A 24,528-nucleotide genomic window follows, 5' to 3' on the forward strand; every position below is an offset into this window, starting at 1 on the left:
GAGTTTGGGATTAGCAGATACAAACTACTAAATATAAAATAGATAAACAACAAGGTCCCTCTGTATAGCACAGAGAACTGTATTCAATATCTTATAATAAACCATAATGGAAAAGAATAAGAATATAATACACATATATTTTATATATATATAAAATTGAATCACTTTGCTATACAACAGAAACTAATACAACTATACTTCAATAAAAAATTTTTTTAAATAAAGTTGCCCAAGTTCTTGTGGAAAAAATTTATTTGTTTAAATGTAATAAAGATTCAAGTAATAATAACATAGAGAGAAATTTATTCATGCTACATTTTGAGTTAAAATGAAAAAGGAGCTTTAGCATTTTATAGAGGGATACAGAAAGGATCAGTTTCCTAGTATAATTACTTAAGAAAAGGTAAACAAACTGAATCTATCTCAAGGAAGATTTCCTCTGTGTTCACAGAGATTCCAGAAGTTTTGCTCAACAAAATAGCAGTTGATCTACAACACTACCGAACTTAGTGCATTTAGAATTTTTACAAATGAGTGAGTAGAATGGGTAGCGTTTGTGCAGGTAAAGAAATGGATGATAGCTTATTCCATAGTTTTCAAAAATTATGGAATTTAAAATTGTAAAGGAGTCTGTAGTCTCTTCTACAAGTGGTAAAGCATGGTCTAGAAAACTTCTATAATGGACAGAAAGAAAATTTTAAAAAAAAATCTAGGTATCATGATTCATGATGGAGTTACCATGGACTTTTTTAAAATCCCACCATTTTAAGTAAGTAGTTTTTAATCTAGTAATTAATGCACCTATTTGAGAAATTCTTATTTTGAGCTTCTGTATGTTATCTTTTCTTAGTTTCGTTATGGTGGTGATGGTTCCAAAGGACCAATCATCTCTGCTCAGGAAGCTCAGGCCCAGGCCATTCTTCAGCAGGCTCGGGTAAGAAAGGATCAACATGTAGTTCCATAACCTGATTCTGTGCCAAATTATGCAAGAGAGAGAAAGTGTGCATGTGTGTGTGTGTGCATGTGTGTGTGTGTGTGCGTGTGCGTGTGTGTGTGCGTGTGCGTGTGTGTGTGTGTGTATCTGGAGGGTGCTACTATTATGAACAAAATACTTCTGAATAGTATGTTGAATTTAGATGGAGAAGATACTAAGATAATATCTATTTTTCCGATAGGAATATTTTCTTTAATTTAATATTTAATTTAAATGACTGACCCTTGCAGTATTGCCATACATAATTCTGGCAAAAACATGCAGACCATAATACACAAATTTTCTAATTTTTTTTCAAAGAGTACTGATGGATTTATATGTATCACCCTTTATCTTTCACATCCAGTTTTCCCTGCAAAGGCATATGTCAATGACCAATAAATAAAGTAAGAGGATAAAGTTTAAAATAATTTTTCCACCCAATCTTATAGATTATTCAGGATATCCCAAATAATCCAGAAAATTAAATTTCTTAGGCATTCTTGTGGAGGAAAGAAACCTTCAAATATGTATTCTAAGCTCGAATCATTGTAATCTATATTTTAAACCAAATCCATTCAGTTCATATTTGTTTGTCAGCTAAAAGCTTTTCACTATCTGTATACTTATAAAATATAAAATTGTTTGCTTTTTAAGTTAGCTCCAGTGCAGTTAAAATATAGATAAGAAAATCAAAAGAATGGATCAGGAAAATGTTGAAAGTCATATAATACTTTTATTCATAGTATAGTCTTTTTTTCTTTTCAAGGAAAAAGGAAATAAAGGGCTTATAGTTGACATGGATATGGGTACCTGCTTCCTAAGTGATATAAATCATTTTGGTGATAACTTTATCACCATAAATTTATGAGTGCATAAATTATCTGAGAGTGTAAGTCTATTAATCTGAAAAGATGCCATTGTTTGGTTACATCATTTATAAAGAAAATGAAAAACTTAAATATTTGTTTATTAGAACTTGGCATAATACAAATCTAAAAATATTTAAATTGATTTACTAATGATGCCTACAACTTATAAATTTTATTACTTTGAACAGATTTTAGATAATTATTTGAGCTTAAATAGTTTATTAGGTCATTGAATTCCTAATTTTATTAGTCCTTTTAACCTCCTTGGAAATAGGTAGCAAGCATTATAATTCCAATTTTTCAGATATTTAATCTCAAGGATTAAGAAGTGTATTGTCAAAAATCTCATGGTGAGTCAGTAGTGAAATTTTGGAGATATTACTGTTTCCATCTCATGCACTTTTCTAATTTGATTTTACATTATTTCTATTACAATATTATTTTTTATATCTGTTTTGGCAATCTAAATATTCATCTTTTGGAATCACTAATATTAAAAAATAGCACACCATACTAATTTAACATCTGTCAAATATTTATCCTTTTACTCTACTTGTTCTAGCTTTCCAAGTGCTAATTTCACATTTCTAATATTCAGTGTCAATAGTGCATGTAATCAGTCTATCATGCCTATGATTCTACAAAATAAATGCATTTTTCTATAAAGCATTAAATTTGAGATTTGTTAAAATAACTGTATTATCTAAGCACTTTCTGATCAATTTTGCTTTTTACTGTCTGGCTTGGATTGTCATAGTTTTTATCCTAAAATAGTGCTAGAAAACTTTCACTTAAAGCACTTCAAATTGTTCACATCTAAAAGTATTGTCAATGAGAATTACACCTACATATTTAAGAGAAGCCTATGCAATATTCTCAATGCACTTTTGAGTAGAAAAATCATCAGATATTAAATTTCTTATTAGATGTTAAATCTATTTTAACTTTTGTCATTGAATAAATCATAATATATATGGTACAAGATTGTATATAAGTCACAACAGCTTAAAAAATGTCTAATACTTATTAGGTCAATTTGTCATTCTAAAAACTTGTGATTCTTCAGTAATCAGGCACTCTTTCTACTATGTAGCTATTATACCTCTGTTGATGAGCTGCTACTTAAGGGTAACTTGTGCAAATGAATATTGTGGTTTAATATGCTCATCCAGGGAGGCATTCCTGAATTTGCTATATTTTATTTTCTAGATTGCTCTGAGAGGTCCACCTGGCCCAATGGGTCTAACTGGAAGACCGGGTCCTGTGGTAGGTTACCCAAAAAGATAATATATGGTTAAATTCCTGTATTAGTAGTTCCTTGTGCAACTTTGGCCAGGCAGTTTTCATATCTCTGGCTGGTGAAAGTAAGTAAATATACCGACTTATACTTGGATTTGGTTTCCATTTAAGAAATCTCTCTGAATTCAGTCCTCAGTAAATTTTAATGAAAAGGTTACAATGGAAAATTCTCAAATCAAACAAATACAGTGAAAAATATAATTGAATCATGTATCCAATTATTAACTTTTCAAACTATAATTTATTTGCATAATAGTTTGAGTTGTTGAAGTTCAAGTGTACAGTAAGTTCTTGAGATTTAATTTTATGTTAAACAGAATTTATTAAAAAAGAAAAAAATATTTGAGGCCAATGAAAATTTTTCCATATTCTTAGGAGAAAGCAGGAGACTTGGCTTAAACTTTAAGTTGCCTCTAGTATTCCATTAACTGCTTCAGATATTAGAGAAATTATTTTGTCTTTTAGAGACTCTTGGCAAATAAGTGTTTTATTTTCCTTACAAGCTTACTGACAAGCTAATATTCTATATATTTTTTAAAATATTTTGAAACTTACCAAATGCTAAGCAGTGTAGCAATTCACACAAACACAAAACAAAGATTCTTTTTAAATCATACTTTTTTCTTAAGGGAAAAGAACATTGTATAATTCCAACCTGAGTTCTCATTGATTTTAAAATGAATGGAATACTTTCTATTTTAAGTATTTTTTTGATATAAAAAGCTGTAGTATACTTTCAATATGATCTTATATGCTCACAATATTTTATTGAAATAATGGTATTTATAGAAATTATTACTCTGAACATTCAAAGTTTATCTTTTGTTTACTTAGTAGACACAGCAAAATGATTTTATTCAAATTTGAATCAATTAAATAGTTTTACTGATCTTATTAGGAGGAAAAATAGTTTTCTTCATGTAGTTTATTTAAGAGTTTGTTATCTACTTTTCCATAAATTTATGGTTCTCTTCAGTCTTGAAATTTTATAACATTTCATATATTTTGGAGGGCTTTATACTCAATCATATGAGCTCATGTGGAACATGTGTTCTGGCAATATGTTCCACAGAATTTAAATTATACACACTTCTAAATGCATTATTATGTATTTATCATGTAGTTTTACTCTTCTGCCTTTCAAAATATAGTAGGGAAGATGAAAGATTCCATGTCATTTAATAAAGGAAGAAATAGAGTTAATATGTAATTGCTTGTTAATAATAACACATTTACATGACTGAGGAAAATCAGCAGTATGCTAGTGTTTTACAAATTTGGGGGCAGAAGAATTACCCATATATTTTATCAAAAGTGAAAGTTCCTGGGGCCTTGAACTTGAGGCTCTAATGATGCATATTCAGGGTCGGAACTGGCAAACTATATTTTCAACGAGTGCAGCAGGCTGATTCTTACGGTCAAGCGTGTTTGGGAAACACTGCCTTTTGCTTAAATTAAAAATATCAGCCTAGCATCTGTAAGTTCTTGAGATTTTTTATTATCCTATTATCCAAAGGAATTTTCCTGCTTATCATCCTGACAAACACAAGTCTAATGGATCTGTAGAGGGTAAGAACAGTGATGAGCAGAACCAGTGAAAACTTGTTACTGGTTACAGTGTTAAGCTGTTCCTGTTTTCACCAGTCCTTAAGGGTCAGACATTCACAGCATGTTGGCAAAGAGAAAACATTGACAGCCATGTTATTACATTACCATTCTCAATGTAATATCCAAGATTAATTGATTTTACTACTTAAGTCTTTGTTATAGAAAGTTTTAGCTTCCTAAAATATTAAAGGTTGATCTTGAGAGAAAAAAATCACATTGTTTGTTTTTACCATTTTCTCTTCTCTTATTCTTTGCTCCAAAACATAAAATTATAACAGACTTTAAAAAATCTTAATTCTAGAGTCTAACGTATTTTATATATTAAGATTTAAAAAAGAAACAATATTTTAATACATAAATATGTTCATTCTTTCAGTGAAATATTTCTTTTTTCAATTATTTGTTTCCAATTGATTTTATAGACTAAAAGAGATCTATATTTTAAAATATTCAGGAAACATAGAAAATGTTCTTTACCCTATTCTGTTACTGTCAATTATTACATGGCGATTTTTAGAATAAGTGTTTGGGCAAAGTAATTATAATCCGTTGAGTAGGTTGTGCTTATATACAGAAGATATAATGCAGTAAAGTAATTAAAAATAGACTGTCCTTTAATTGCATTCAATTCTATGCTTAATAATCTGATTTAATGTAGAACCCCAGTTTCTCTCTTGAAGAAATTTAGTTGCAAGAATTCTTAATTAGACACTTGTAAGTCATCATTCTTGTAATTTTCAGGATTGGAATATTCATGTTACTTGACTTGTCATATTTTTTGGCAGTCATATTAATAGTTATTTTACTTTGGAGCCACCAGGAGGCTCTAGATACCTAGCATTTTCAGGCTTAGCATAATTTTAACCTTTTTGCAATATGATTCAATGTAGTATTTAATTGAATCTCTATTGATTTAAATAAATCAGAAACTTCTTAAACACACAAAGTATACTTCTTCAGAATGAAGTAACTATTACCACTATGTTCAATTTTAGTGTTCTAAAGCTTTTTAGGAAGATGAATGGCCTAGTATTTATTTTTTAAAACTCACAGCACTTTTATAAAGTGGTTTTATACTTTTTTCCAGTTACTCTGCCAGGCTTTTGTTGCACTTTGTGAATTATGTAAATATTTGGAAGAGGCATTTATCATAAGGACTTATTCTCCTAAGGAAAAATAGACCAATCTAGGAAAAAATGCTTTGACATTATTTCAGGACAATTATAATAACAACAATAGCATCTGTTCTTGACATTTTATTGCTATAGAATTCAGTGTCTGAGAAGCTTCTGAGTATAACAGCATTAATATTTGCCAAGTTTCACAAATGAATTCAATGTGTACCCGATTCTGTAAAAATGTATTTCCTCTAGTACTCCACCACAGAGTAATGATAAATAACGCCTGTGTATCATCGTAAGTGCTCTGGTGGCATACACATTAAAGAACATTTCAATGTGATTTCATGAAATTTGCTTCTGTGTAGTTATCAGTAAAATATAGACTTTTAAATATAGTTCACACACTGGAATACAGTCAAAATCTGAGAAGAGATGTATTTCAATCAGAGGACTTGAAAATTTTGTTGTATTAACTAATAAAATCATACTATTTGAAGAAATGTATTTTGAATAATGTTTAATTATTTCAAGTGAAAATGGTAGGAAAAAAACTGGTTAGGGAATTACAAAATTAAATGATTATGTCTTCACCTTTTCTCTACAGGGGGGGCCTGGTTCCTCTGGGGCCAAAGGTGAGAGGGGTGATCCAGGTCCTCAGGTAAAAATTAACCTATTTCACTTATTTTATTTTTGAGTTTATTTTATCTATTAGGGTAATTGAAGTGTCTACCATCTGTTTTATGAGTAAAATAATTACTTACATTACCTTTAAGCTCACATCACCTTCTTCAGTTGAAACATCTCTAACGATCAGTTGACTGCCAATAACTTTATTAATTTAAACAATATTAAAAGAAGATAATAAGCTAGAATGGGAAAGTCTTGATAGTAATAGGTCTTCAGAACATTAGATTGGCTTGAGATTGTACAGAACAGAGAAGCACTATTACAATTGTATTTATAGTGGTCCTGCCACAAGCCTAACATGTTTCCTATGGAGAATAAAATCTAGTAAATTGTCTCAGAAAAAATATTTAATATACCTAAAAGAAGCTAATTTTAAGCCCTTTGTAGAGCTGAGGAAATTAAGAGAAATTGAAAACGTCTGACCTGAAATTCTTAAAAAGATCTTACATTATATTTACATGGTGCCAAATTAAAAGTATTATTTTTCCTTGAATGATAATAAGTAGATAGAGACATTCACTATAAGCACATTATGAATTATACTTATTCTAGAAAACTGTAAAAGCAAAATGTGATGTATTTTTAAAATTCATTTTTAATGAAAATGCTTTCTGATATACTCAATACATATAAACTCAGATTGGGCTACAGGAGCTCTCAAGTGGCCATCCAACTAATTTTTTTCTTTTTTTAAAATTAGTTTTATTTTAACAATATTATAATGTAAACTTGAATGTGAACACCTATATGTATTCTTCGTCACCACCACCACAGTCATAACCCCAAGCAATTTCTTGGTGCCACTTTACAGTCACAACTTCCTCATACCCCTAATACCTGACAAGCACTGATCTGTTCTTCATCACTACAGTTTCGTGTTTCCAAGAATACTACATAAATGAAATCATACATTATGTAATCTTTGAGACTGGCTTCTTTCACTCAGCATAATGCCTTTGGGGTTTGTTGCAGTTGATGAGTGCATCAATAGTTTATTCCTTTTTGTTGCTGTATAATATTCCCCTGTTTGGATGCACCACAGTTTGTTTTGAAATGAGAAAAAAATCCCCCCAAAATTTAGAAAGATATTTGGGTGGCACAGAATGTGGCGACCTTCTTTTTCGTGCTTGTTAAATGTTGCCATAAAGAAATGGAAAACATTTGTACCTTAACTGAGAATTGCATAAAAATATTGATATGTCTTTTGCAAAGTTTATGAACTTTTGGGTCAGACTCACCTCTTTACAAAATGGATGAATCTGAAAACATGCTGCAGTAGATTTCATGGTGTTTGCAGTTTTCCTTAACTCCAATGAGATGCAATATCAAATGAAGGATCATTTTCATTGAAAACTAACAAGATTTGTCCTGTTATTATTGCTCCTTGCCTTCCAGCTGGGGTATAGGATAGAGTTTTCTTGCTGCAATAGTTTTTTAAAAGCTATATTCTTTTAACCTCTAATTATTAGGCAACCTTAATTTCATATTTCTATAATCAACATTTCACAGTAATCATAAGAATTATTTGTAATTTCAAATATGCGTTGCATTTTCTACCTCACTCATTATATGCATATTGTTTAAACTTAAAAAGGGTATAGTTAATTAAATACAAAGGCCTATATACTATTTTTACTGGATCTATATTGGATCTATTATTAGCTGTGTAATTTTATTTTAAAAAAAACATATATTAATTCACAAATAAGACATTGTATATTGATATAACACTGTACTATACTGCTTCAAGAAAGATATTGAGAATCTTTAAACTTTAATCTGACATGGCATGGTGCCAGTCAATAATTTGAATTAAGGTTTGCCAAGTGATCCTCCAGGATTTTGTAGATGATTGAAAGAAATATGTACCAGCACTGTGCTAAATTATAGGAGTATAATGGAGAAAAATATTTAGTCCAAAATCACAGTAGTTAACAATTTAATGGGAGATTGAACTATGAAAAAAAGACAATTATAATTCAATGTGATACTTGCAATAAAAGAATAAATATCCAGAATAGGATCTCCAAAAAATGAAGAGAAAGGTGAAGGCGAAGAGAAGAGGAATAAAATGGAAGTGTTTTCAGTCAAGTGAAATGTAAAACTGCAAGGTTTTGAGAATATATTTAGTAATTGAGGATTTTTTCAAACTTAAAATATCAGTTTATATGCCTTTTGTTTAAATGTAATTGCATGTCTATATAAACTTAATAAAATAGCATGACTCCTTTTTGGCAAGAAACCATTTGGAAAAATCTATTCTCTTGTCTTTTTGCTTTATGTAGAATTTTACATAAGAAATAATTTTCTTGTGTTAAAATGATTAAGGTAAAGCTAAGAAGATATAAATTTCTAAAACCCTTTCTCTTGATTTGATTAAGTTTACTGATCAGGAATTCTATAAAGTTAATTAATTATGATGTTTTGTATAGGGCCCTCGTGGTGTCCAAGGTCCTCCTGGTCCAATAGGAAAATCTGGAAAAAGGGTATGGTTAGTTTTCATTGTACATTTTGAGGTCATCTGAAATCATCAGTTATTTTGTTTTCTTTTATTCTGTCTATTTGGAATCCCTTTTGCTTAGTCATGTTCTTGGTATTATCAGGGTCGTCCGGGTGCTGATGGAGGAAGAGGAATGCCAGGAGAACCCGGGGCCAAGGTCGGGAGCTCATCTCATACATTTGTATTTTCAGATCTCGTATCTCAGTTCACCCCTGAAATTTTTATGTTTTAAAATAGAGTTTCTTGATATGAAAGAACATTTCACACTCAAATTACAGTACAGAAATAGGCTGGAAATTGTAATGATAATGATGACGGTGATGATGATGATGATGATGATGATGGTGATTTTACAGGGGGATCGAGGATTTGATGGACTTCCAGGTCTGCCAGGTGACAAGGGTCACAGGGTAAGATATACCATTCTGTACATTTTATACTTTTTATATTGGGATAATACAGGAATACTACGAAATATTGATACACTAAGATATAAGAAGAAAATTAATCTAAGTATTTGTGAACTCATATAAATTAGTACATCTACTAGATACTTGAAGAAAGATAAGTAGAATTATATGTGTGATACTCATATAAGTTCTTTAATTTCTTTTAGACATTAAAATATTCAGTTTACACAAATATAAGTTGATGTGGAATCTTTATGTACACGTATATGGAAAATACATTTATAGAACAAGTGTGGAGATTTAATTTTGCCTCTAATTTTTTGATAATTGCCTCAATTTCCTTATTACATTTTGTCTGTGGAAATATACTCAAAAGAGGACATCTATAGGCAGTTTGTCATTAATATAACAATATACTGGGCACTGTATTTTATTATACTAATTAGATGGCTCCAGTAGATTGAGACACCACAAGCTACTTCTTTGTGATAATATTAGTTTGCAGTCCAGTGCAAGAGCTTATAATTCACTAAGGCTAAACAAAATACAATGTTGAACGGCAATCCAGTCAATATTTTTAGTGGGAAATTAAGCAAAGATGTGGTCTTTCGAAAAAAGATCAGAATTGGATCTTCACATTTTTCTTCTCCAAAAGTTAAGAAGGAAGATGGGACAACCATTAGGAAATTGGAGAATATAAAAAAATAGAAAGATAAAGAAAAGAGAGCACTATGAATGTCTAGCAAGTGCCTATCACATGCTGAGAAAAATATATAATTTTGTTTTTTAAAAACTCCAAAAATTTCTTTAGTCTTCTAGAACTGTGCTGATTTAATAAGAATTATTTTAGAAGCAGAAAAAATGTAAATTAAATAAAAATCAGCAAAGTGTATCCATGTTTAAGACAGTCTTCAGCAAAATACTTTTCTATTAGTTTGTAATAATTAAATGTCTGAAAATTATTTGGGAATTTCATTTAAACCTTTTTGTTTTCAAAATTGGGGGAACATTTTTTCCTAGCATACTAATATATAACGCCAGTTAATGTAAAATTATGATTTATCTTTGAAACTTTTTGAGGAAGGAAAATAGAGCATAAGTTTTTTCTGCAAATGTTCCGTTATATTTGGTAGGATAGCTGTAGGATAGACAAACATTCTAGTTTATTTTGTGTTCTACTTATACTTGGATTTATTTAATAGGGTGAACGAGGTCCCCAAGGTCCTCCTGGTCCTCCTGGCGAAGATGGAATGCGGGTATATTAAACTTCATTTCTTTTAAGAAATATTTAAAATTAAAACATAGAACAAAATCATGCTGAAATGTTACATTGTCTGATTGCATCACTCTCCCACTCATTTTGTCCATGACAGGGAGAAGATGGAGAAATAGGACCAAGGGGTCTTCCAGGTGAAGCTGTAAGCAACTTTCTTTTTTTTCTTTTTAAATAATACCCCGTTTTGAAGGAATAGTGATTGGTGTTACATATATAAAGTCAATAATAAACTCAGATGACTATTGCCGTCTTGCCTAAGCTAAGCAGGTAATTGTTATGTGAAAAAAACATTTAAAAATGATACTGAGAGCTCTTCTTTTGTTAAAGAAAGTCTTAGAAAATCAAGAGAAAAAATTGTGGGATATAACATCTTGTCAGGCAAAAACCTTACCTAGTTTTTGTTGCTGTTTTTTGTTTTGTTTCAGTTTTTATATCATCAATAGCTCTAGAATCTAGTTATGTGTTTAGGATAAATTAATCTTATTATCAGAAGAAACACAAAAATTAGGTGCTTAGTATATACCAGATAGAACTATAAAATTTACTAGATTATATCCTTTTTTCCACTGATTTTTACAAATGAGGAAACTGAATTGGAAAGGTTTACCCAAAGCTAGTTAATCAAAGAACCAGACTAGAAGCAGGCCTCCTAGTTTTAGTCCTAGTTTTCCACATTATAGAGCCTGTCAACTAAAAGGCATAGTAGCTCAAGTGAATATGACAGTAAGTCATTGTATTCACTTTTCTAAAGAAGGAAAAGAGGGAGGAACAAATGGAGGAGGGGGAAGAAGAATAGAAGAAATTAATTAAGTCATAATAATTTTAAAAATCAAGCAAATGGTTTCTATAATCTTGCTAACATAGTTATCCAGCTGTTTGTTTCTTTCTCTCAGTAGAATATTCTTTCATGATGGAATTTACTTAACTGTAAAATAAATGAGAATCAGGACTCTTCTATTTGTGTAGTCTAACTTATTGAATAATAAGATTTAATAAGATTCAGTGTTGCTATTCAAATTGGAATATGACACAAAAGTGACTTATTTAAAGCATTAAAATATTTCCTATTTTTAAAATTTCCCAAGTGATTCATATGTAAATTTATAAAAATAAAAGATACGGCTTCTGTATTAAAGACTTTCTTGTCCATCTTGGCTTTTGGATCAATATAAACACTAGATATTTGTGTCATATAAAAATGGCATTTTAAACACCATTAAAAGAAGATGAACAAATATTTTAATCTAAACATTACATTAATATTTATTTAAAGGAAGAGGCATGTTTTGAAGGCATTTCTTATGAGAATGTGTTTTTCTTTTCCTCCTAGGGTCCACGAGGTTTGCTAGGACCAAGGGGAACTCCAGGACCTACAGGACAGCCTGTATGTATTGTTGAAAACATTCAAGATTTCCTAGGGAAAGCTTGTTACCAGACTTTTTAAAGCCAGGAGGCTGTGAAAGCTTTCAGTAGACAGCCAAGGGTTTACTGCTCTGTTATATTCTAAGACCTAATGGTGCTGCCTATCAGTTTAACTGAGCATACCCTACTCCACTGGCTTCTTTCTTTTTTCTTCCTTTTAGTTTACCTATTTTATTGTTTCGTGTCAAATTCCGAACTCGCAGTGGAAAATGCTGTTAGGTTGTCTCCATGGGCATGGAGAGGAGAGTATAGACCTTGCTTTTTCCCTCATTTCCATTAAGTTCTAAAATGATTTTTAGTCAACCTAGGCTACTGGGTGTCATATTATTAGGTTAGTCTTCTAAATTTTCCATTGTAGCATCTGAACTTGTTAACACTCAAGCATATTTTTTTCGTCATTGAAGGGTATCGCAGGTGTGGATGGCCCCACAGGACCAAAAGGGAACATGGTATGTAGAAAATATCCATAAGATAACTCGTTTCTGTAATCTAAGTACTAACAAACCACTTTTGTTGCTAAATCTAAAATTAAGATTTCTTACAATGTGTTGCCAAGTGCTTCTGCCAGCATTAATATTTTGCAAGATTTTCCGGATTCTCTATAGGGAAACATGATTTGGGGACTATTTTTCAACTGAGAAGAAAAAACCTATTATGTGAAATAGTTTTATTAAAGACTCTTTATATTTTCCTATGGCAGGGTCCCCAAGGGGAACCTGGACCTCCAGGTCAGCAAGGGAATCCAGGACCTCAAGTAAGTCTAAACCGTCACAGCTTTTTTGAGATAATGGGATAAGATGGTATCTTTATACAAGAAAATTGACAGCCTCAGAATTTTCTATGTAGGGCTAAGGGTTTTTATTGTGAATGTAGGAAGACGATTCTTTTTTTTTGTTTTTCCTTTTTAAAAAAAATTTGAGCAAATTTGCAGAGGCCTCTTTCTTCCAAGAGAAAAATGAGTCATTCGGTGTTCATGGAATGCCAGGACACCTGCAGGAGGGTTCTGAATAGGATCACATTACATATCCATTGCCAGAAGAGTAGCTTATGTAAAACCCCTCATAGTGTTGCAAAACTTTCTGGGGAATGTGGGGGAATATATATATAGATTCTCATAAATCATTTCATGTAAAATAGAGGGCTAATCATTTACTATTTTAAAAGTGTATTCTTGTGATGTGATTCTTGACATATGAAATGAATTCTTTTAAAATAGGGTCTTCCTGGTCCACAAGGTCCAATTGGTCCTCCCGGTGAAAAAGTAAGTTATTCTGTTGTTCTAGTAATGTCTGGTAAACAAGCTTGTGTTGTCAACTTTAGGGAGGTATAAGGCCTGCCTTCTGTTTTTAATAAGATATTTAAATGTCCCAGCATATAAATAATTAATCTGGAGTTAAATTATGAAAGCACAGGGTGAGCAGCAATCATTCATATGTCTCTGAGCTGTAAATGATAAAATTTCACAGAGTTTCCATTTGGATAACTTCCAAATGTGACATTCTCAGCTATATTAATTTCAGAAACGTACTGATATGAGTGAGTGTTTTCTCTTTATTTTGGTCCTCCTTTTATTTCTCGTTATTTAAAAAATGTAATTAGGTTTGCTTGTGACAAAAGGCTTTTAGCAAGGTCTAATTAAGAGAAAATTGTGACGTTATTATTGCCACCGTTTCTCATGTATAAATGGCAAATGATGTTCTTTTTAATAACTCAATGTCTGGATCAAAACAAGAATAAGTTTTTAATTAAAGAGATGTCTTTTGTCCTTATCTCCTCTGACAGATTCCCTAAGTAATATTTCCTGTCCCCTATAGTTACAGCACAGTGTTACCTAATTCTTTCTAATATATTTTTTTCTTATTTTTGTTGATTTCTGTGAATATGTAATATTTTTTAAATTAACAACTTTATTGGGGTTAATTTCATACCCTAAAAATTTACTCATTTTAAGTGTACAAGTCAATGATTTTTAGTGAATTTATAGTTGTGCCACAATCACATTTTTAGAATACTTATACCACCCCAGAAAGAAACCTTGTGTCAATTTGCACTCCCCACTTCACCCACAAAGCTAGACAACCATTGATCTACTTTCTATCTTTATAGATTTATCTTATCTGAACATCTCATGTGAACAAGATATAGGAACGAAATTAATATTTTAATTTAATCATATGAATGAATATAATATGTGACATTTGTGTCTGGCTTCATTTGGCATAATGTTTTTGAGGTTTATCCATATTGCAGCATGTGTCAGCACTTTGCTCCTTTTTGTTGCCAAGTAGTATTCCATTGATTGAATATACCACATTTTGTTTACTTATTCAGCAGTTGAGGGACATATGAGTTATGTACACTTTTCAGCTATTAGGAATAGTGCTGCTATGAATATTTGTAAAAAGGTATTTGTGTAGACATGTTTTCATTTATTTTTGGTAGATACTTAGAAGTGGAATTGCTGGGTTATATGGTAAATTTATATTTAACATTTTAAGAAGTTTCCAATTGTTTTTCAAAGTGGTTGTACCATATTTCCTTCCTATCAGCATTTTATGAGGATTCTAGTTTCTCTAGATTCTCAACAATACTAATATTGCTTCTCTTTTTGATTATGGTCATTTTTGTTGGTGTGAAATAGTATCTTATTGTGGTTTTAACTGGCATTTCACTAATCACTAGTGATGCTGAACATATTTTTATGTGCTTATTGACCTTTTCTATATATTCTTTGGTAAAATATATATTCAAGTCCTTTGGTAACATTCTTACCAAGTTACTTATTATTAACGTTAAGAATTAGCATATCAAACTTAAATGATCTTTAAAGTACTTTTTCTCTGTGCATATTTTCCATATGTTTACAGTATTAGAGTGCTATTGGAAAATGGTTTATTTATTTAAGATGTTAGGTACCAAAGGTGATTTAAAATCTTTGCTTTAGATCAGAGATCTTAATCTGGACATATATTCTTAACATATTTCGGATTAGCTCATCATAACCATAAATTGCACTTGAGGCATATGCCTATTGAATTTTCTACAATAATTTTATCATCTCTGAACTGGATTTCTAGGAAGAATTTGCTTTTAAGGAAAGTTGTTATATCTGAATTCCCTTTGTTGAGTCACAGGTAAAATATAGAATCTGATTCACTGCACTTCTTGTGGTAGGAAGAGAGCTGTCTTTAAGCACAAGCCGCTTCTTTCTCTGCTTTGAACATATCCAGCTCTTGAGTCCAAAGACAGCCTCTTTCCTTCAAAAGGAGAAAGAAACTCAAGAACATGAAGAAAATGCATTTTATTTGTATTGCATTTATGGTATATAGTTTATTTTGGACCTACATTACTTTTATTTTCTTTATGATATACTGTTTTCTGTTTATTCTGGCTCAAGAGCCTTGTCTTTCAAAACTTGGTGAATAATGTTTTCAGTTGGATCATGCTATAATCTCACAATTAAATATAATTTAAGTAATGTCATATATTTTTAATTCCCAATAACTTTTATATTTTTGTCCTAAGTTATCATAGCCTATGCTGTTATTATATTTGTGATAAAAGATTTTATAAAGTTCAAGCTAATTAACTAAAATGGATGACAACTATATTGCTTTTCTGACACGTTGATAACTTAAATATACTGTTAAGTCCTGTGATTTAATTTATGGCTTCAGAATTTACATCACATATGTTAATGGCTTTACAGAAAACAAATGGTATTGTATAACTATAGGAGCTAAAGAAGAAAAAGCAAGACACGAAATATATATTAGTTAAAGGCAAGGACTTTGACGATATGGCTACAGATCTGGATTCATTTATATTGCAATTCTGTGATGTATTAACATTAGTTAATTACTCAAGCTCTTTGATGCTGATATTTCATGGAATTGCTTGAGACTTAAAATGGATACTATACATATAAATATATTATATATATATATTGCTTAACATAGTGCATAGAGACACAATAAATTATAACTATTTTATTAAAATCTAAAATATTGCATTCATTCATTTAACTTTGTCCCCATTCCTGTAGGGAGACACCAAGCAGTTAAGAAAGCAGACAAAATATTGTACTGTCATGGAGCTTTTATTTTAAAAAAGATGGATTGATTTTAACTTGATTAAAAAAATCATCCTATAGTACAAGAGTTTTAGTGTTTCTCATCTACCCTTAAATATATAGCAACAACATAAAATCCATGTAGTATTGTACACAAGGTCATGGTCTTAGAAATATATCTGCTGATAATAATAATTACTGGAATAGTTTTGCCTTTGTAATCTACATTTTGTTTTGAAGAAATAAGACTATTTACTGAGAGAGAAAAAATGATTTGAGTGAAAGGCAAAACACTGCCATTAAAAAAAACAGGTTTTATAACAATTGTTTCATAATGTTAGATTACTTAACTGTATATGACTTTGCAGAGTGGTGAAGGGAATTGAATCTTTTAAATCCTGTAAATGAGATGCAATTAAATTCAGTTATAAAGTCCAGATTTTCAATTTAAAGGTTACCTTTATTTTTGTGTGTTGTTCCATAGTGATTTAAGTGAGACTTTCTTGTTAAGTGATTTAAGTGAGGCTTTCTAGTTAAATTCTGTACTATTCATGTATATGAATACAATGCTTTTTCTAAATACTTTCTAAGAATGGAAAAATCCTCCTACATCCAGCATCTAGGATTGCTGATATATCCTTGCCCTTTTAATTGTTTCTAAATTCTGGCTAATGACTTGACCAGTAAGCAATAATGGCTTAGGCTCTGAAGACTTGATAAAATTAATTATTCTAAGCAGAAAGCCAATTTTTCTCCCATTGAAGGGTCTACTTCTTGTAATAGTCATTCTTAGCATGTTCCAACCTTACCAATGATCAAATTAAATGAGATTTGAAATCCCCTGTGATTAAACACAGATTAATCTGTTGAATAAATAGTTACTAAAGTACAGTTGATTTACAATGTTGTATTAATTTCTACTGTACAGCAAAGTGATTTAGTTCATTCTTTTTCATATTCTTTTCCATTATGTTTTATCACAAGGTATTGAATATAGTTCCCTGTGAATTGGCACTTATTAACATCATTCCTGGAAATAGCCAATATTTGCTTTTTCAATGATATAAATCAATGTATATTGATTGTATATTGACCTATATTGTTTTCCTTTTTATTCTATAAGTTCCAGTTTATTGTGGTATGCAAAAACTAACTTGTTAATTTAAAAAGACACATTTAGGACTATTAAGCAGTATGAAAACTTGCATGTCTCTGACAGATGTTAAATTTGGTTTTCATCTATCTTTATATACCATTTCTTCTACATAATATGTTAAAAAGTATTCAGATGTTTGTTGCTTGAAAGCCAGTGACTCAAGTTAAGAATTTTATTGGCTGTATATCACTATGTACAAAGCCAGACTTTTCATTATTTTCAATTTTTAAGTGAAAAATATTCTTTTTCTCTATTTGATTAGGGACCACAAGGAAAACCAGGGCTCGGAGGACTCCCTGGTGCTGATGGGCCTCCTGTAAGTAATAATTACCTGGTCATTAAAATTTCTATATGTTATTTGCAAAAATAGATTTTACATGTGCTTTAGAAGTGATTGTAAGAATTCAGTAATAAAAGCAGTAGAGCCAATAATTAAACATTGATCTCTCTAAAATGCTATTTCATCATGCCACTTCCATATTGCAAACTCTTTAAGGAGCTCCCAGTGGGCTTTGGACCACCCTAGGCCAGAATCTCATATTTTCCTACCACTCACTTTTCTCTTAGCGTGCTTTACATTTTCTATTGCTATACCTTTTGTTATGTCCTTTTCTTTTCATAGAAAACACTTTTCCATTCTCTCTTCCTTTTCAAAGAACATGTTTCTTGAGAGTCCAGGTGAAATTCCTCACCTTTTGTAAGTTTCCTCAGACATCTTACATGAAAATTCCTCTGCCTTCAGGGATTCCCTACTTTTCTAGAAATATAGCAGTGTTTATTATATCTTATCACATAGTAATAAATAATGTAATTATGTAATCTCCACAGTTGTTATTTTTTTCTCTTCAAACTACTTACTCAGAGCTAGGGTACAAAAATTTTCATTCTGCAACTAGTTGTTTTCATTGAGTATATTTGTTGTGGAGCTGTATGTTTTTATGCAATATTTAGTGACTCTCGATAACTTGATTACAAACACCATTAGTGTTTATGATGTTGCAATATTTTAAAATATATATCCACGTATTTTAGTTGCTTTTTAAAGATGTGTGTATGATTATTTGATCAATATGCAAAATAGAAGTTAGATTGAAACACCTTTATGTAAGACTCTAAATGAGACTGGGGTTGAATTGTTGATGAATAATATGTGTTATGTGCTTTTCCCAAGCTCTCGCTCAAGTGTATTATGTAGTTGATGAAACTTATACCCATGCAATATAAACTTACTATGTTTCTTTCCAAATGCCACAGTTTCCAGTGTTATTTAAAGCCATATACACTGATGCAAAATGTGCAATGTATTTTGAAACATAAAGAGTAAAACCTCAACAGATGGGAAAAAAGGGAACAATTTCATAATATAAATTACCATTAATATTGCATCTCACCAGTCTATATTTTTAATAAATGTAGGGTCATCCTGGAAAAGAAGGCCAGTCTGGAGAAAAGGGTTCTCTGGTATGTTACAAAGTATCCATTTAAATATTGTCACCTTATCCCCTAGAGAAAATGCCTTACTTTGATCATTTCTACAATATATATATATGCGTGTCTGTGTGTGTGTGTTTGTATATATATATATACATCATATTCTTCGATGATCATTTAGGGATATGAATATTGGAAACTAAGTGCCAGAAAATAGTTATTCACTACCTGTAATATGTCTTTACTCTCAAAAGAATTTTTGCTAGCATTTAGATATAATCATGTTTCTATAGTTGCTTTTTATTTAGGGTATAAAAAAGATGTGTCTTAGATAACTTTTAATTTTGCATTGGCAATTTGATCAATTAGACTAGCATTCTCTGTTTTTCTAAAAATATTCTCATGATAAGAAATAAATCCACATTCTGCCTATGTAGTATATGTGGAGTAAATGACCATAAGTAATAATAATGAAATTGGACAAGAACTACTGAATATCATTAAAGTGTTTATGTCACTTGAATTTTATCTGTACTTATTACTTTCTGATAACCTTTACATAAGAGGATACTAAATTGTAAGAGCAATGATTATCAAAATATCTAAATAAAATAACAAAATAAAAGCTTTCAATGTTAATACTATTTTGGATTACAGTAGCAGGGTAAGATCATTTTTATTTAGAGTAGCTAATTTTGGATTCTTATTAAAATAGTCAACATTACTATTGTATAATATATACTATTGTATATCATACATTATTTCCTTTAGGTAGACTAGTGAAATGAAGCCAGCCATGGAAAATATATAATTTTGATCATATTCTTGATGATGTGAATGCAATAAATTTTTTTAACATCCTTTATTGGAGTATAATTGCTTTACAATTGTGTGTTACTTTCTGCTGTATAACAAAGTGAATCAGTTATACATATACATACATATATCCCCATATCTCTTCCCTCTTGCATCTCCCTCCTTCCCAACCTCCCTATTCCAGCCCTCTAGGTGGTCACAAATCACCGAGCTGAACTCCCTGTGCTATGCAACTGCTTCCCACTAGCTATCTATTTTACATTTGGTAGTGTATATATGTCCATGCCACTCTCTCACTTTGTCCCAGCTTACCCTTCCCTCTCCCCATGTCCTCAAGTCCATTCTCTATGTCTGCATCTTTATTCCTGTCCTACCCCTAGGTTCTTCAGAACCTTTTTTTTTTTTTTTTTTTTAGATTCCATATATATGTGTTAGCATATGGTATTTATTTTTCTCTTTCTGACTTACTTCACTCTGTATGACAGACTCTAGGTCCATCCACCGCACTACAAATAACTCAATTTATTTTCTTTTTATGGCTGAGTAATATTCCATTGTATATATGTGCCACATCTTCTTTATCCATTCATCTGTCGTTGGACACTTAGGTTGCTTCCGTGTCCTGGCTATTGTAAATAGAGCTGCAATGAACGTTGTGGTACATGACTCTTTTTGAATTATGGTTTTCTCAGAGTGTATGCCCAGTAGTGGGATTGCTGGGTCATATGGTAGTTCTATTTTTAGTTTTTTAAGGAACCTCCATACTGTTCTCCATAGTGGCTGTATCAATTTACATTCCCACCAACAGTGCAAGAGGGTTCCCTTTTCTCCACACCCTCTCCAGCATTTATTGTTTGTAGATTTTTTTTATTATAGCCATTCTGACTGGTGTGAGGTGATACCTCATTGTAGTTTTGATTTGGAATGTAATAAATTTAATGCTAGTTTTTGGTTAGAAATTATTTATCCTTTTGGCTAGCCTATAATTGTTTATTGTAGACATTGAAGACATCAGATTTTTTCAGGCTTAGAAAAGCAGTTATTAATTATATAATTACTTATATTATTTCACATATTCATAATATTTATCTTACTTTTTGCATGAATATATAAGTTTGGAGTAGGTAAGGCTCATCACATGATTTGTTCATGATATCTGACTTTAGACACAAATGATAAAGTACCAAAGAAATCTTAACCAGAAGTAGAAAAATACCATGTTCTTATAGATTATTTGGTAAAATTATAGTATGTTGTGAGTGAGGGGCACTTTCAGTACATTATGTATTTAAATTGCAATGGGTCTTTTTCAGGGTCCTCCTGGTCCACAGGGTCCCATTGGCTACCCTGGTCCCCGAGGAGTAAAGGTAAATATTATTTTTTCCTACATTATTTAATTTCAATGTAAAATATTATAGTTATTTAATCCTTCTAATTTATTCCATAGGGAGCAGATGGTGTCAGAGGTCTCAAGGGCTCTAAAGGTGAAAAGGTAAAACATAATTTATTTAGGTGATTTTAATTGCTATATACCTATTGTATAAAAAATTTAAGTTTATTGAACAGATATTCCATTTCTCAAATATATTGAGTGATTACTTATGTACCAAACAATGCAAGTCTAATTTTGTACTCTATATCCTGGAAACTTTAGAAGTCTTATATCCTCAGGTGATGACTACATTATTTAAAAAAAAAAAAAAAAAAAAAAGCTATGTCATAAACAGAATCAATCCTGCATCCCTTTTTTTCTTACATGTGTTTAACTTTTCTAAATTATAAGTTGGCCTTATGATTGGTTTGTTATGCTTGGATTAGATCCAGTTATATGTATAACAGAGGAATGTTTATTCCATTTTTTTCTCTACTAAAATCCCCAAATTTTATAAATTGAAATGAAGTGCAAAATATGAAAGTTAGAAGTAACATGAATCAACTGGGGGAACAGGAAGACTACATATGTGATACTGCATGCACAGCAAAAGCTTTAATAAGAAGGAAATTAAGATTAAAGCCAAGTAAAGGTGGCTGAAAGAATGTGCATTCTTTTAAAGAGTGCTGATAGTTTAATTTGATGAAGAAAACAAAATTGAGATTTTTTTCATGTAAATGTTTAACATTAAATGTATAGCTCCCAAATCCTTCAATGATTGTGTTGAAATGGAATAACATTACTCAGAATCACTATTGCATTAATTCTTACTATATTTCATTTTATAAAACAAAGTTAAGTATAAAATGTTGGTAGATTTGGTGAGAAATATATGCAATACACATTTTGATTTCAAGGATAACTGTTTATTCCCACAGTCATAATATTATCAAAAATACCTTGAATAGATTTGATATCAGTAAGGAATAGATAACAAGAAGGGATGGACTTATTATATACATTATATTTTATTTTTCTGAAAAGAATAAATAGGTTACATACTGAGGCACTGTCAAAGTATGCAACTATATTGACAATTCTACTGTGTGAAAAAATGTCATGCACTTAAATCAAAGCTACTTTGATTTGAATCCCAATTCATCTTGGTCTTCACAGATGAACTTCAGGGTATAGTGTCTTACTGAGCTAGCACAATGGTAGTTTGGACAGTGTTGAACTTGTAATTACTTGCAAGTTGCCTATGCAAAAAAATATATTGTCTCAGTTTGGAATTTGGAATCTCAATTTTTATTGGTAATACATTTAAATATCAATTCAAATTGTTTCTCTGGAATTAGTGCCCACGAAGGATTTTTAGGGAGAGCAGTGTTTAAAGGAAAGGCATTTAATTGGTGTGGGAAAGTTGTGAACTTTTAGGAAAGGGGGGTAGTAGCAAATGACAAAGGAAAATAAAATTATAGATGATGAGATATATGAGGAAAAACCTACTCAGGAAAAAAATAAATATATATTGCTTATATGTAGGAAAACAATTTGAGATTATTGGTTATTTTGTTTTTCTGAGTATATATTATAATTGACCATTTATCTCATAAGAGATGAAGAAGGAAGTTGAAATTATTTTCTTTTATGAATAACAATATTAATTAATTAACCAAAGGTGAAATACCAAGTTAGTACCCTAACTAGAATAAAATTCTCCATTGTTTAGACTCAGATTTGTTCCTTAGAACTTAAGCAACATAATCCAGTTAACCAAGTGGCACAGGTGAATTCCTTTTTTACATGTTTTCTAAAAATCTGTCTACTTTTTAAAAATGTTAATTCAGACTTGATAATTTAAGGACTGGAAATCTTAGTAGCTTGAAAGTGTTATTTGTTTTAAAAATGTCACTTATTGTAAGGATATTCTTAATAACTTGAGTCATCTAATGTATTTTTAAATTGCAAATGTATTGAAAACAAAGTTTTGACAGAAATATCATCTAGTCCACTATATGCTCTCTTAAAAAACAAATCTCTCCCGGACAAAATATCCTAAAAACTGTTACTGATTTTAGACATAGAGTGCAGTATTTTTTTAAACTAAACTTGGCAACTGTGTAATTGCCTTTCTCTCTAGGGAGAAAGTATTGAAGATACCAGTCAATAGGAAGTTAAGTGGTCATTTTCAGCTTTTACTCCTCTGCTATTGCACAATTGCATTCAGTGCAGAGAGAATCCTAATTCCACAAGGCTACTTTGTGGCCAGAAAGTTGAAAACATTATGCTTGTGTCAAAACTTTTAGACCTGTCAGAATTCTTATGTTTAGATAGGATATCAGATTGGATTCCTTTTCCAAGTCTAAGTCTCATATATCCATCATAACCTGATATTTTCTGGACCTTAGCATACCTTACCAAACTAGCACTGAGGCAAGGATGGTTCCAAATGTACATTCAATAAATGTTTATTAAATATCATGATTTTTGAGGGTCAAAATGTACTAGGCACTGGAGATTCAGAGGTTAATTAGGCATGATTCTTGGTTTTGACCATTTAATAGAAAGAAAGAGACCTATGATCTATTAAGTGCAGGATGTTATCTTATAATGCTAAATGTTCAGTGGGGCACACAGGACAAAGAGGTTAATTTTAAGGGGGAAATATTGAGGTCATGGAAAACTTCATAGCAGAATCATGAACTAAATCCTAAAAGAAGAGGAAAGTATCACCAGGTAGACAGAGAAGGAAAAGGATTTGCAGATGTGTGTGTATGTGTAAGTAGTTAACCAATGCAAGAATTACAAATGGAAATACAGGTAATTCAGTTTTTCTAAAATCAGTGTGTTGGATGGAAGTAGAGAGGAGATTTAAGACCAAAGATAAGACTATAGAGGTGAACAAAGCCTAGACCATGGTAGGAAGGAGAGGGGGGATGGCAGCTTATATTCATCATTAGCACTTTGGAACCATTGAAGTATTTTAAAGCAAAACTGACGTGATCAGTTTTATGTTTTGTAGAGCTCATTTGGTAGCAGGATGTGGAAGTGTAGGAACTAATCTTCTCAGCTCTGTTCTCAGACTTGGCCTGACATGCCTTTTTCTCAAACTCTGCAAGTCAATTAGTGCTATTGAATACATGAATGCTTATTCTCCAACTACTAATTAAGGTACCAACTGCCCCCTCAAATCTCCAGATTCACTTCTTACCTCACCAGAACCAGCACCAGCACAGCACATCATCATCATTATCATCATCCTCATGTCTTTCTTCTCTAAACACCCATTCTATTCCACCTGTACCAAAATTAATACAAATTATTGGTAAAACAAAAACTTCAAACTACTCCACAATACTCTGAAAAGAGTTATTGCTCAATTAATGCTATTGAATACATGAATGATTATTCCTTAGGAATTTAAATTTTTTCTTGAAATTAAGAGACAGGAAGGTTATTGATGAAGCTTATTTCTTAAAAGTCTGCATATAGTAAAAATGACAGGAAATA

At 31.0% G+C, this 24,528-nt stretch overlaps 1 protein-coding gene across 4 annotated transcripts in view; it reads left to right on the plus strand.

The window, feature by feature from the left end:
• Positions 1–24,528, plus strand: part of COL11A1 (collagen type XI alpha 1 chain) — a gene marked incomplete at its 5' end in the record, with an annotated part of 194,942 nt that overhangs the window by 79,354 nt on the left and 91,060 nt on the right. For all 4 annotated transcript variants that reach the window (XM_082652321.1, XM_082652323.1, XM_082652320.1 and 1 more), the window contains 16 exons: positions 851–934; positions 3,055–3,111; positions 6,478–6,531; positions 8,993–9,046; positions 9,164–9,217; positions 9,417–9,470; positions 10,673–10,726; positions 10,844–10,888; positions 12,077–12,130; positions 12,573–12,617; positions 12,869–12,922; positions 13,385–13,429; positions 17,659–17,712; positions 18,813–18,857; positions 20,957–21,010; positions 21,091–21,135. In XM_082652321.1, coding sequence (XP_082508447.1) covers positions 851–934; positions 3,055–3,111; positions 6,478–6,531; positions 8,993–9,046; positions 9,164–9,217; positions 9,417–9,470; positions 10,673–10,726; positions 10,844–10,888; positions 12,077–12,130; positions 12,573–12,617; positions 12,869–12,922; positions 13,385–13,429; positions 17,659–17,712; positions 18,813–18,857; positions 20,957–21,010; positions 21,091–21,135 — 852 coding nt within the window. The remainder of the gene's footprint in view (positions 1–850; positions 935–3,054; positions 3,112–6,477; positions 6,532–8,992; positions 9,047–9,163; positions 9,218–9,416; positions 9,471–10,672; positions 10,727–10,843; positions 10,889–12,076; positions 12,131–12,572; positions 12,618–12,868; positions 12,923–13,384; positions 13,430–17,658; positions 17,713–18,812; positions 18,858–20,956; positions 21,011–21,090; positions 21,136–24,528) is intronic.

This window comes from Grampus griseus (genome assembly GCF_964374135.1).
Source record: "Grampus griseus genome assembly, chromosome: 1".
In the NCBI taxonomy this organism is placed as follows: Eukaryota; Metazoa; Chordata; class Mammalia; order Artiodactyla; family Delphinidae; genus Grampus; species Grampus griseus.